The sequence below is a fragment of the Numenius arquata genome, chromosome 8 (genome assembly GCF_964106895.1).
Source record: "Numenius arquata chromosome 8, bNumArq3.hap1.1, whole genome shotgun sequence".
Classification (NCBI taxonomy): Eukaryota; Metazoa; Chordata; class Aves; order Charadriiformes; family Scolopacidae; genus Numenius; species Numenius arquata.
In genome coordinates, this window is record NC_133583.1 from 21163486 (window position 1) to 21176284 (window position 12799).

The 12799-nt window shown below is 38.1% G+C and overlaps 1 protein-coding gene across 1 annotated transcript in view; it reads left to right on the forward strand.

The window, feature by feature from the left end:
- The window catches only part of ATG7 (autophagy related 7), a 107346-nt gene that overhangs the window by 36102 nt on the left and 58445 nt on the right, over nucleotides 1–12799 (forward strand). Inside the window, exon 18 of the mRNA XM_074152479.1 lies at nucleotides 11669–11791. Coding sequence (XP_074008580.1) covers nucleotides 11669–11791 — 123 coding nt within the window. The remainder of the gene's footprint in view (nucleotides 1–11668; nucleotides 11792–12799) is intronic.

Consider the following 12799-nt stretch of genomic DNA (forward strand, 5'->3'; position numbering starts at 1 on the left):
CCTGCCATGGGCAGGGACACCTCTCACTAGAGCAGGTTGCTCAAAGCCCCATCCAGCCTGGCCTTGAACACTTCCAGGGATGGGGCATCCACAACTTCCCTGGGCAACCTGTTCCAGTGCCTCACCACCCTCACTGTAAAGAATTTCTTCCTTATATCTAATCTAAATCTCTTCTCTTCCAATTTAAAACCATTGCCCCTTGTCCTGTCACCACTCTTCCTGACAAAGAGTCCCTCTTCAGCTCTTCTGTAGGCTCCCTTCAGGTATTGATAGGCTGCTATGAGGTCTCCCCGGAGCCTTCTCTTCTCCAGGCTGAACAACCCCAGCTCTCTCAGTCTGTCTTCATAGGAGAGGTGCTCCATCCCTCTGATCATCCTCGTGGCCCTCCGCTGGACCCGTTCCAACAGGTCCATGTCCTTTCTGTGTTGAGGACTCCAAAGCTGGACACAGTACTCCAGGAGGGGTCTCACGAGCGCAGAGTAGAGGGGCAGAATCACCTCGCGAGACCTGCTGGCCACACTTCTCCTGATGCAGCCCAGGACACGGTTGGCTCTCTGGGCTGCCAGTGCACACTGCCTGCTCATGTTGAGCTTCTCATCCATAAGCACTCCCAAGTCCTTCTCCTCGGGGCTGCTCTCCAGCCATTCTCCACCCAACTTGTATTTGTGCCTGGGGTTGCCACGTCCCAGGTGCAGGACCCTGCACTTGGCTTGGTTGAACTTCATGCAATTTGCACAAGCCCACCTCTCCAGCCTGTCTAGGTCCCTCTGGATGGCATCCCTTCCCTCCAGCGTGTCAACTGCGCCACCGAGCTTGGTGTCATCAGCAAACTTGCTGAGGGTGCACTCTATCCCACTGTCCATGTCACCGACAAAGATGTTAAATAGTACTGGTCCCAGTACCGACCCCTGCGGAACACCACTCGTTACTGGCCGCCACCTGGTAAAATTGGTAAAACATTACCAATTTTACAATTGGTAAAACATTATTCCGTTTTAGCATATGTTAATCTATTTGTCCACATTGAGAATTGACACAAATTTAATATAAAAAGTTAAAGATCGGTTTGTGTCTTGTGAGACTAAACCACCCACCCAAATATTTTCACATGGGTGAGGATTTGTTTTGTGTTCAGGGCTCTGAGAGGAGGATGCATTTTCAAAACTTCTGACTTCAGGATAAGTAAATCTTAGCCTCCTAGAAGCTGGCAGCTCTATGTGCAGCATCAAAATGTTTGTTTTGAGTGTGGGTGTCTGCAACTGAATTTACAGGTTCAAAACTGAAGGTTTGCGTCTTTCATGTTTTGCTGAGCAAAAGCAGTTTTTATTACCTAAGATAATTGCCTTTATTCTGGCCAATCCATTTGTCTTCATCATGTAAGATGATTTCTTCCTGGATGGCAGATGCGTCCATTAGATATCTTAGGGAGTTGTATTTAAACTTGGCATAGAAAATGTATTTAAATAACAAAGTAAAACAACATTCCTCCCCAGATCATTATGGTTTGGGGTCTTTTCTTTGTGATAGAAGGGAATAGACAGCTAAGGGTTACTGCAAAGTGTTTTTAGGAGCCATTCTTCTGTATTGTGTTCTTTGCGATGGAAGTTTTGAACTCTGCTGATTAAATATTAAGAAGGTTTCCTGAGAGAGAGAGAGAGAAAGAGGAAGGGAGAGAAACGAGCAGAGAACACACAACTATCTGAAACTTGTTTTATTTCCTCTTCCTTTTGCTCCAGAAAATCAGCAATTCTCTTGCTATTACTTTTGGTTTCAGAAAAGTAAAGTTGCTGGATTAAGAATCCGTTTCTAGTAATGTGACACACGTTTGCCCTTCAGAGAAGAAAACAAATGATTTTGTTATTCTGTGTTTCTTTTATTTGGTGAATTTGTTAAGTGTTTCCTGATGTTTAAGTGAACTAGTGTGTCAATTTATGCTGATGTGGCAGTGTACCATATTAGATAGTAGAATCAAAGCTATGTTGCAGAGAATCCCAGACTTTGGTCCAAGAAGCAGCTGGTGTGATTGACTGGTCCGTGGTATTGACTATTTTACTTGTCTCCAAGTTAAATAATATTTTAAAAAGTAAAATATGTTCCTGTAATTGTTCAGTGGTCTTAAATGGATGTAGGGTATTGTTCTAAGCAGTTGTAAGTGGGAGAGAGAATGGTTTATGAAGTCCATATAAACAGGAATCTGTATTGTCTGAACTAAAAGAAAGAGCAGAATTAATTGAAGTCTTTACGTGAAAATACTGCACTCATCTAATATGGTTTCTGCACCATGAATAAAATGAGTTTTCCCATTTTTAAGTTTAATTGACTTTAGAGTATTGATTTCAATGGAATGAAGAAACCTGCCATTGTTAAAAACAATTGATTCATATTTTGGAGAGGTTATATTTCTGTTGCATTTAAATTATCTGTGTCTTAAAGGCTTTTTGGGTTTGTTTTTTCAATATTTCTTCTTTCTCCAATTCAATTACATTTTAACTACAGTTAGTACAAAGTGAAGGTCTACCAATCAGTAGGAAAGAGATAGCATTCACAGTCTTCTGCTATTGACATGTTCAATATCTGTGTCTAGAACACCATTTTTAATTATTTATTCTAATGGCAACTTAATGCTGTCTTGTCATCTCTTGGTGAAGCTGTTACAGAATTCCTTTTGTGTCTGTAAAAAAATGGAACTAAAATACTTTGACTTAAAATACATACTTGCTGACAGACTCTCGTGTAAGAATTGCAAAAACAAAGTTGGAGAATTCTGAACTGGATAAAAAGTAGGAATGTAGTGTAGTGATGGGTTGGTGATGGTGTTCATCCTACCAGTGCTGAACGTAGAAACAGTTCAAACCTCATTCTGTAGGTTTCCATCTGGAACTCACAAGGTCAGTTGTTCATTTTAGTGGATATGAGTAATTTGTAATTTTTCTTTTTACTTCTATAATGTTTTTGCGTACTTGCAACATAATGCCTTCTATTTATTTATTGTTCAGTTATTCCAAGGATTCAGTGCACATTTATCAAAGAAAATGTAGACACAGTATGCTTCATGTCTGCCATTTAAGCCTAGATTTTTTTATTTGTAAGCTGAGGAATAACTAAGTAAATAAATAAAAAGGAAATTGAATTTAAAAAGATGGTAAAATAACTGGAAATGATGAAATACAGTAAATATGGGTGGGTTTGGTGAAAATGTTGTTGTTCTGCCAGTGCTGTTTTGCATAGATATTGTAGTACATCCAGATAATAAAATCTTCTGCTCTGAAATAGTCTAGGAATTACTGAGGAGCTGCAATTTCCACTTTTAAGGTAGTGATAGTTTTGAGTGTTTAGTGTCTGACAGATCATGCCTTATTGTTGAACTGCTGATGGCAGGGGAGAGCCAGATGGAATAAATTACTTCATTTAAAAGCACTGGCATTTCTCTTGCTTAAGTCAACCCATCAACGATGGACCACTCCAGTCTTTGTAGAATTCAAATGTATGGGCAGCCAAAATGGTATTCGGTGTAAGACAGTTGATTTTCTGTGAGAAGACTAATTTTCATAGCTGTTTGGGGAAGAGACCTTGCTTCACTCCCAGCATTAGGGATTGCCTGCGGAAAATGGGTGCTGTTTCTGGGCTGTTTCTTCAAGGCAAAAATGAGAATTGTGCTATAGATGCCTGTCCCTGGATATAGGTAACAAACAGATTATCCAGCCACAAATCAATAACCTCAGATGTGACTGGGGAAAAAGAAGGGCTTTCTGCAGTTGCTGTGCGATAGATGGTGACTAATGCCAGTATGAACTGGAGCCAAACATGTTGTAACTGCTGATGAGCTAATCAGCATAAATTCTGGACAGGAAGCAGAATGGGGATAAATACAGTTGTAAATATCCGTCAAGTGTAAAATGTGGAGCGGGCGAGAGATGGCTATTAGGGCACTGAAGGATATACCCATGTATTAAAAGAGGTCAGGACAGATGATCTAATGATATTGTCAACTTGAAAACTCTTTTGTTTCTCTGTTCTCAGTCTCTAAAAATGGAGATGCTTATCTTCTTTTCCTCTCTCTTTCTTTCTTTTCAGTTCTGTTTACTGGTGCCTTCAGGCAGGGAATGCCTTAAACTTGTACGCTGTCCAGTAGGAAGTCCTTATATTGACTGCATCCTGAAGATGCCATTATGTTTCAAATAATCTGTAAGAAATATTTTAGAAAGGAAAGACTAGCGAAAATAAAAATCTCGCAGTTTTGTCTGTATTATTATTTTATCAGTTGATATCAGGTTACTTGTATATAAAACACACAGAGGTTATTTCAGAAAAGCTCAGAATGCATGCAGTTCCTGAGAACTTAATATAGACAACGACATGCTTAAACTGACATATCTTAAATTTTTAAGAACTCTACTTTCCTCCTTTTAATTATTCAGAAGAAGAAACTGGAAAGTCCAAAGCTAAAAACATGTCATTAAGACCTTTCATGGCCTGTTCTTCAGTAAGTTAATTCTCTGTTTTCTGTCCATTGCAATTCAAAATCGGTGACAAAACAGACAAAACAACTTTGTATCACTACATTCCAAGTCTAAATTAAACAGCAGTGCTCTTTCAGCACTCTGAAAGTGAATTTTCAGCATATTGGACTTGGATTCGTTAAGGTTTTGTACTGATTTGCTTTTATTTTTAATACTGATTATGGGAAAGAAAATGGTGTATGCATATGGTATTTTAATTATTTGGACGTGATCCAAAAATGATGCCGTTTTTGCCTTGTGGTTTTTAAGCTTCCAATACTTTCAGAATAACCTTCTTCAGCTTGCACCTGCAATATAGCCTTCTTCAGAACTTTGTTTTATGGTCTTGTTCTTAAAACTTAATCATGTGTGAATGCCCAGGTGTGTATGACCATTCATGCACACATTAAGATAATACTTAGAGAATTATCAAAAGACAAAGTGTCTTAAGAGTTGTCTTTGTGCTCAGGTAACATTGTCAGACTTTTCTGTTCCCGCGTCATGAACTGTGTTCCCCCAAAATCATTACATGATCTTTAGAAAGTTCAATTTTGTTGCATTCTTTTCCATACGTGTATTACAGGATCACCTTATTAGGCTTTTCTTTACAACATTTTAGGACCAAATGGCAATAAAAATTGAGACCTTCATGAAAAAGCAAAAGTCTAGGAGCTGAGGAATTTTTAAGGAAACCAGAAGTACGGGTCTCATGATAAAATTTTGCAGGTTAACGGTGCTGCCTCTGCAACTGCCTCAATCCCGGTGCCTCACATGCCTCATCTTACTCTCCTCTTGCTTAGGAGGATTATTCAAAGCATTGTAGTATTTCACTAAACTTTCTGTTTTAATAGCAGATACATTGAGCTTTGAAGAGTTTAACTGGCAAGACTTTTACATGTCTCCCTTATTTTCCATGTAGCTGTTGAAACTGAAATATCTCTTTTCAGCATACAAACACCCACAGTAGTTTTCTGATCATTCTGCATTGCCTGTGATAACTGGATAGTTAGCAGTGTGCAAAAATACATCCGGGCGTGTAAAACTTCTAAATAGTACATTGAATTTTGTGATTTTTCTGACTCTGAAGTGTTTAGTGAAGTATCTGTCCCCTTTGTGGGGGGTGGTGTCTTTGAGTGGAAAGCGTTCAAAGCCAGGAAGAGCGTAGAACACACCACCCATATTGTTTTGGAGGTAGGCTACCTGTGTATCTGAGTGTAAACAATACATCTGGTAGCATTAATTTCTTATTTTTCCTGGAAAGCAAACAATACTGTTTCAAGCTCTACAGATTCTATCTAATTAGAAAACAAAAAAGCCAAAACAAATGTAAATACTGGTAAAAGCTTTAAAAATTATGTGACAGAAATGAGGCATAAGATGTGAGCCGATTTTACATCACTGGCCAAGTTGTTTGTGTTAGGAGGTTGGTTTTTGTATTTATTTATTTGTATCTTCTATATATTAACTTACGCTATAAAGCAGTCCTGGAGCCAGATTCTCTTTCTGAATGTCTTTCTACCCAGCAATTGAGACTTCTTTGTGAAGAATGCTGTTAAAAAGAATATAACACCAAGGCTGCACATCTGTTTCTCATTTCAAAACAAGTTTTTTCACTCTAAGCCTCTATTTTTTTCCTCCTACCATGAGATTTGGGTTTTTTTCTTCAGTAAACAGACAAGAATAAAAAGATTGGTAATAAAGTGGGTTAGTCTGTATCATTTACACAAAAGGCTTTAGCAATACATTAATTTGTCCCTGTTGTGATAATGTGCATCCACAGTCATTTGTTCTATTAAAATGCCATCCTTTGAAAAATCAGTTGTAGCTCTGGCTCTGTAAGATGGAAACTAGAACCGAGATTATAGCGTGAGAAAAGACTGTGGCTTTAAAATGTGGGTTCTTCTGACAGTGTTTGTAGCAGATGTGAAATACAGAAGGCACGCTACGTTCTAATTCTCCTCCTCAGCTCTGAAAAGTGACCTGCAAGTGAGAAAAAGATAAGAGTTCCTGAATAAATCTGTATTGCTCCAGCTTGCCTTGCTGGGCAGAACAATTATATCCTTCTGGTTCTTTTTGTTGCTGCTTTGAAGTTTTTTGTGCTTGAGGAAATTAATTGCAACATAGGGACATGTCACTGAATGACTTGACAGTGACACATTTATTCCCAGAAAAAGTTCATGAGGGATTTTTTACATCTGTGGTCCGATAGTAACTAATTTGAGATCAATATTAATAAAAATTATAACATCTCTCAAGTGTTTGTTCCCCTGTAAAGCTGTTATTCAGAATGATCACACTGGTACCAAGTATGATGTTAGCAGCAAAGAGAATTGTTAAGAACTAAAAAAGCAAACTTGTGCCAACCATGGGCCTTTAGACTTTGCTGGACATGATTAATAGGAGAAAATTTCCTTTCCACACAGCAACAAATTGGGCGCTTATTAAATCTGGAAACATTTTTTAGAATTATTTTGTGCCTATTTGATGTCTAGACTGGCTTTGTTCCTGATGACCTGCAGAGCATTCCTGTGTGGTCTCCTGGCATAGGAATTTGAGATGAGTTTTATTTTGCTTCATGCTTTTTTCTTTTTCCGATCTGTTCAGTGGCTACTGAACAAATGTACGCCCCGTCACATTTATCAGAGGACAGCTGTTACTGAATTTGTGTAGTAAAGGTTAGACATGGGCAATTAACGGTGTTTATCCCTTTCATGGTATTTATTGTAATCTGAGTTGGGAAATAAAATTCCCTGAAGGTGACAAAATGTTCTTTCAGTTTCTGCCTATATTAAAGGGATTTCATTATACAGTATGCGTTGTTAATGGTACCACCACTGCTCAGGTAGCAAACCCAGTGATGCCGCCAGGTCACTCTTTGGCTCCCTGATATGTTGTTCTCTGGGCCATGGGGCTGGAACTTCTGTTTTCAAACTAGTTAACAGATATTTCTGTTCAGCGGGCTGTTCCCATTATAAAAATCAAGTAATTATAATCAGCAAGTAGACTTTTTGATGAGTATACAGACTTCTTCGGGTGCTAATCCAAAAAAGTATTCTGTACTGTTGTACTTTTAGGTTTTTTTAGATACTTTGTCTCTATAGTCAGATTTGTTATCCCAACCTAAGTTTGCCATTCTAGAGCTGTGGCAGGTCTGGCAGTGGGACATGATGGAGTTTCTACAGCAGGAAAATAGATTTTTAAACCTTTCCATAACAATAGCAGATTTGGTCATATTAATATGTATCTACCCAACTTTTTAAAAAAAAAAGCAGCTAAAGTTCACTAGATCCAAAAGTAAAATACCTTCAACTCATGGCTCTGTCATCTGGTTTTGTTAACATTAATGTTTTATTAATATTTTAGAGGACTCTTAATGGGAGACTTCCTAGTCTCTTCCATGCTAATCACAGTACAAAGGGCACTTGGATTTAATAAAAATTATTCCAGGTGATTCATCCAAAACTAATGCTAGACGTTGTGGCTGTCAGTGTAGTCATTCGGGTTGCTGTGTGTGAGTACATAAGAATTCATTTATAGCTGGGGGTAGGGGGGGGAATATAGAAAGGTTAAACCCATCTCTGAAATAAACCAGGGCAGTTTATACAGAGCTCCCTGGCACACTGAAGTCATGCATTTACTGAGGACGCAATACCTGGAAATCTTCACTTCAGGCTTGAGTCACAGTTCTTTGGAAATGAGGATCAAGGCATAGTTAGTTGAGTAACAAAATCAACCGAATTTGATAGACTTGTATATAGTGACGTTGCACTCAGTTCCCTGCTCTGTTGATAATATTTGTATATCCCAAGGTAGTATACATCTTTAGCAATTTTTACCTCTGGGAAGAGACCAAAACATCTTATTATTGTTGTCCCTGCATTTCTTTGACATGCTGTAATATTTTAGTATAAAGCTATGGTTTCACTGTGTATAGCCTGGATATTGTTTCAACATAGCATGAACTATAATCTGGCCTACATCACTAAAAAGATGTCTCATGAGCTCTGTATTGTGGTTCCAACAAATTAAAGCAATAGCAACATATTTGATAATGCTGTTAGCTTTGAGGATTATACACAGGCAGGGCTGTGAATGGAATCCAAGTTTATAAGTTGATATCTGTATACAGTGTTTCACAGAGAGCCAGATGCAAGAGACTTCTGCACATCTGGTTGGCTTATTAGAATTTTGGAACGCAGAATAGTCATTAAATGTATGTATCTATTCACAGTGCGATTTCACAATATATATAATGGATAATATTAGGAGGACACATCTCAAATGGAATGCTGAAGTTGTGCAGTTCTCTGCGTTGCATACAGTCAGATGGGTTTGTCTTGGTGTGTTTATCTCAGGAATAAAAAACAACAAGAAAAGCCCCAAGAAATGCTCCTAAGCAGTTTTTTTTTTAATCTTTTTTTTTCTTCTGTTTTTTCTTTTTTAATTTCTGATTATGTTTATGGGTCATTGCACAAGTATACAAAACCCCGTGTATGGCAAAATAAATCTTTAAAGTACGAAGAAAAATTTCTCTGGATTTAATAAGAGAAAATGAAGAGCAGTTTTTATTTATTTATTTGTTTGTTTGTTTTAGAAGTGTAAAGCGTGGTCAAGAAGGTGCCAAATGTTTGTCATAGTCACCTACGTCTATCTTCTTCCTCTTCATAGTTATGTTTCAGTTATTTGTGTTTTTTGAAACCGAAGTATAAAGTAGATAATTTTGTGGCTAAATGGACATTTTGCATGAAGATCTGAACAGAGGTCCCAGTCTGTTTTTACTGGTAAACTTACAGTTATGTCAGCTAAATGGAAATATTTTCTGAAATGAGCTTGAATTCCTGTACGACTCGGCGTAAAACCTCCCTGGATGTATTTTGCTGAGGAACGCTGTTGGGCTGTGCAAGTTCCCACAGCTTTAAGATTTATCAGTGCAAAGGTTGTTTGAGACCCTTAGGATGTTGTTAAACTAGAGAAGAGTAAGACCGTTGAGAATAAGTTGTGATTTTGGTTCAGTTAGATGAATTAATAATGAAACCATTTCCCCCCCATGCTATTGTCCAAAGCAGGGTGAATGGCTTCTTTGGGGGTGAGGGGAACAGGGGTTTTCTGTTCATTTTTAAACCTTGGCATGAAGCTCACTTGGTTCAATCTCCTATTTCACACTAGAACAAACAACAGTCCTTCCAGGGTGGTTTTTTTCTTCTTTTCCAGAAGAAATGAATTCCACTGGTTATGGGGAACTTGTCTGTCCAGTAAGAGTGGATATGTTCAAGGAGTACATAAGCTGTACAAATTTCTCTTGCTGCTTCTCTCCCAAAATAAGGATAGAATATATACAGTGAAAGAAAGGTTGTCCACAGCCCCTGCAACAGCTCTCTGTATAAAAGATTTTTTTGTGTTCTACTTATACTTTTTCTGCAAGAACTATACTAGAAGGAGATAAGTTAAAAATAGAGATACGATGCATATAATTTGCACAGATAAACTATAAGAAGACATCGATGGGCACAATATTGTGATCTGTTTGGAAATTTATACACCAGAGAATGAAAAATCAGGTATTTTTTTGAGCACAGGAGTCCTGGAGCCATAGCTTGATGGCTCATTTGGGTACTTTTCCCTTGGCTGGGCAGTAACAGAGATGCGGTTGCTTGTGGATTCTCTGGTATGTAGTAAGTGTTGGGCTTATGCTGGAGCTTTTTTCAAGTACAGCTATACCCCCCTATCTGCAGAGGATGTGTTTCCGAACAGTGGGATATAACAGCAATGCAATGTTGCTTGTAAAAAAATGACATGGTAAAGAGGGACTCATGCAGCGACTTTAGAAGTGCACCAAATTTAAACGCACAGGAACAGCGTATGTGGTTGGGAGGGGGAGAGGCAGGAGGAGATTATCAGAATCAGCAGCTGGAAGAGGTGCTGGCTTTTACAGATACTGGGTTTTGGAAAGGATCATTCTGAAAAATAAGAGTAATTCTAAAAAATAACAGCCATCGGTGAAACTGCCTGATCGTTAGCCCCTTTTTCTGTCTTTCACTCTTGAACTGAGGTTGATTTAGCTGAGAAAGGTGATGACTGGTATGAAGATGGAAGCGTTGAGAAAGGCATGATAACTTTCACAGTAAAAGCTGTTTGGCAGGTGTTTAGTTCCATAGATGAAGCCATTCTCTGGGCTTTTGGGAGAAGCTTGCATCTTCTCTATGTGGGGTGATCCTGATGCTCCTTACCCTGCCTCTCTGTCTTAGATGTTGTATATACTGCTCCTTTCTATGAAAATATTGTGTGTCTCTGAAGTCCCTGCACACATCCTGCTCTGCTACATGGATTTCTGTAGGAAAAGAGGCTTTGCAGTCTGTCAAGCTCAGCTGCTTCGTCTGACACTGGTGACAGCAGGGCAGGATGTGGTAGAACTCGGAACAAAAAATAGAAAACAATGGGTACTGGGATTGCTTTATCATAAGTTCATCCCATTTTCTTGCTACCTGTTTTCATGAAACTTGTAGAATCGTGTTCATCTGACGTGTATCTTTTCTTCCCACAATCTCCATCATATTTCATTGAAATCACCCTGCCAAATAGTTATTTAAGCTAAAGCTGCGTGAAATAAAATTCTTCATGGTGAGGGGTTTGAGAGGAACACAGGCTAAAACCTTCCTCACAATTCTTGTTGGAGTCTATAAGATTCTCCAAATATCCTTATAAACTGGGAAAATTAGAGTAGAAAAAATAGTGTCTTTCAGATACAATGGTCTCAGAACCGTGAATCTCTGGAGACTGGGAGGATGTTGGACTTGGACACTGATTCGGAGAATTTTTCAGTCTGTCCCAGCACGGTTCTTTCCCTTAACTGATACAGTGGAACAGTCTTTTACTGTGTTTTGTGTAACTCAAATGTTCCTTTCATGACTTTGCAACTAAGAGGTTTTTTTTTTTCTGGCCATATCATCTGTCTTTTTATAAGCTTAAAATAAATTTAAACCAGGAAATTTTAAACCTCACTTCCCTTCTCTCTTAACCTCCACCTTCTTCCACTTTAGAAATTTTTAACTGTTTGCAATATACAGTCATTTTCTGAGTGTTCAGAAAGATTCTATTTTGTGAGCAAAATACAATGATGAATCACATTATGGGCGTCTTACTTGAAATCCTTTTTCTGTTTGTTTTGACAGGTCCTTGACCAATATGAACGAGAAGGGTTTAATTTCCTAGCTAAAGTTTTTAATTCTTCACATTCCTTCTTAGAAGACTTGACAGGTCTAACTTTATTACACCAGGAGACACAGGCTGCTGAGGTAAGAAAATACAATTTGGATGTTAAGAATAAAGAGGTGGCAGTAAAGGGTGCTTGGGTTTATGTTCAGCTGTATAACCATGGGATTAAATCAATCACCGATAGAATGGAGCAGTGGTGTTTGATTTACAGGATGATTTACACCAGCCGTGTGCATATTCCACCCAGTGAGATAAGGTGTGTCCTCCTAATGTTATAAAATGAGAAATAATAATGGATGTGAGAGGTCATTCTTTTTTAAGAACAGATGATGGGATGCATGTTGGCAGCCAGTTAGAAATGTGTAGCGCTGGTCTTATTATTAATTTTATTGTTGCCACATGTTGTGAAATTACAGAAATATTTTAAGTGACATTTGTTACTTGACAATTCTGAATTTATATTGCGAAAGTTCCTGTCTGTTGTCTTTTGGGGTGTATTTCACTGGGGATGTAAACTGCAGTTGGTGCAAACACTGCAAGTACTATAGACAAATACTAGTAATAGGTATCCATGACAGCACGGAGCCCAGTACGGGTTGACAACAACAGTGGTTGCACAGCTTCATAGGTAGGTTAGACATTCTCTTAAATCAATTGTAAGTTTTTATATCTTAAGTTTTCAAGCATTTCTTTTAAAGAAAGTGACTTGTGTTACATGGTATAAGGAAATCAATTATCATTTTAGGTCAATCTAAAATGTAATTATTGTACTGCTTGATGAATTTCAGTATGGGGAAAACAACACTGTTTATTTGTCTAGTGACAGAAGTTGTAATGGGGGATGAAACTGGGGTACTTTAAACGTCCCTTTCAACCCAAACTGTTCTGTGATTCTGTGCTTTGAATCTCATGGGAGATTTGTTCTTGTGGGAGATAAACCTGCCTAAACAAGTTGCGATATTGAGTTTGTTCCAGAAAAAAAATGAAACAGGTATCTGTCTTAATATTGTATTTTAATAATGTTTTGTGATCTTTACTCTGTCTGCAAATGTCTATACTGTTCTACATATGTAATTTAATTTTGGTGT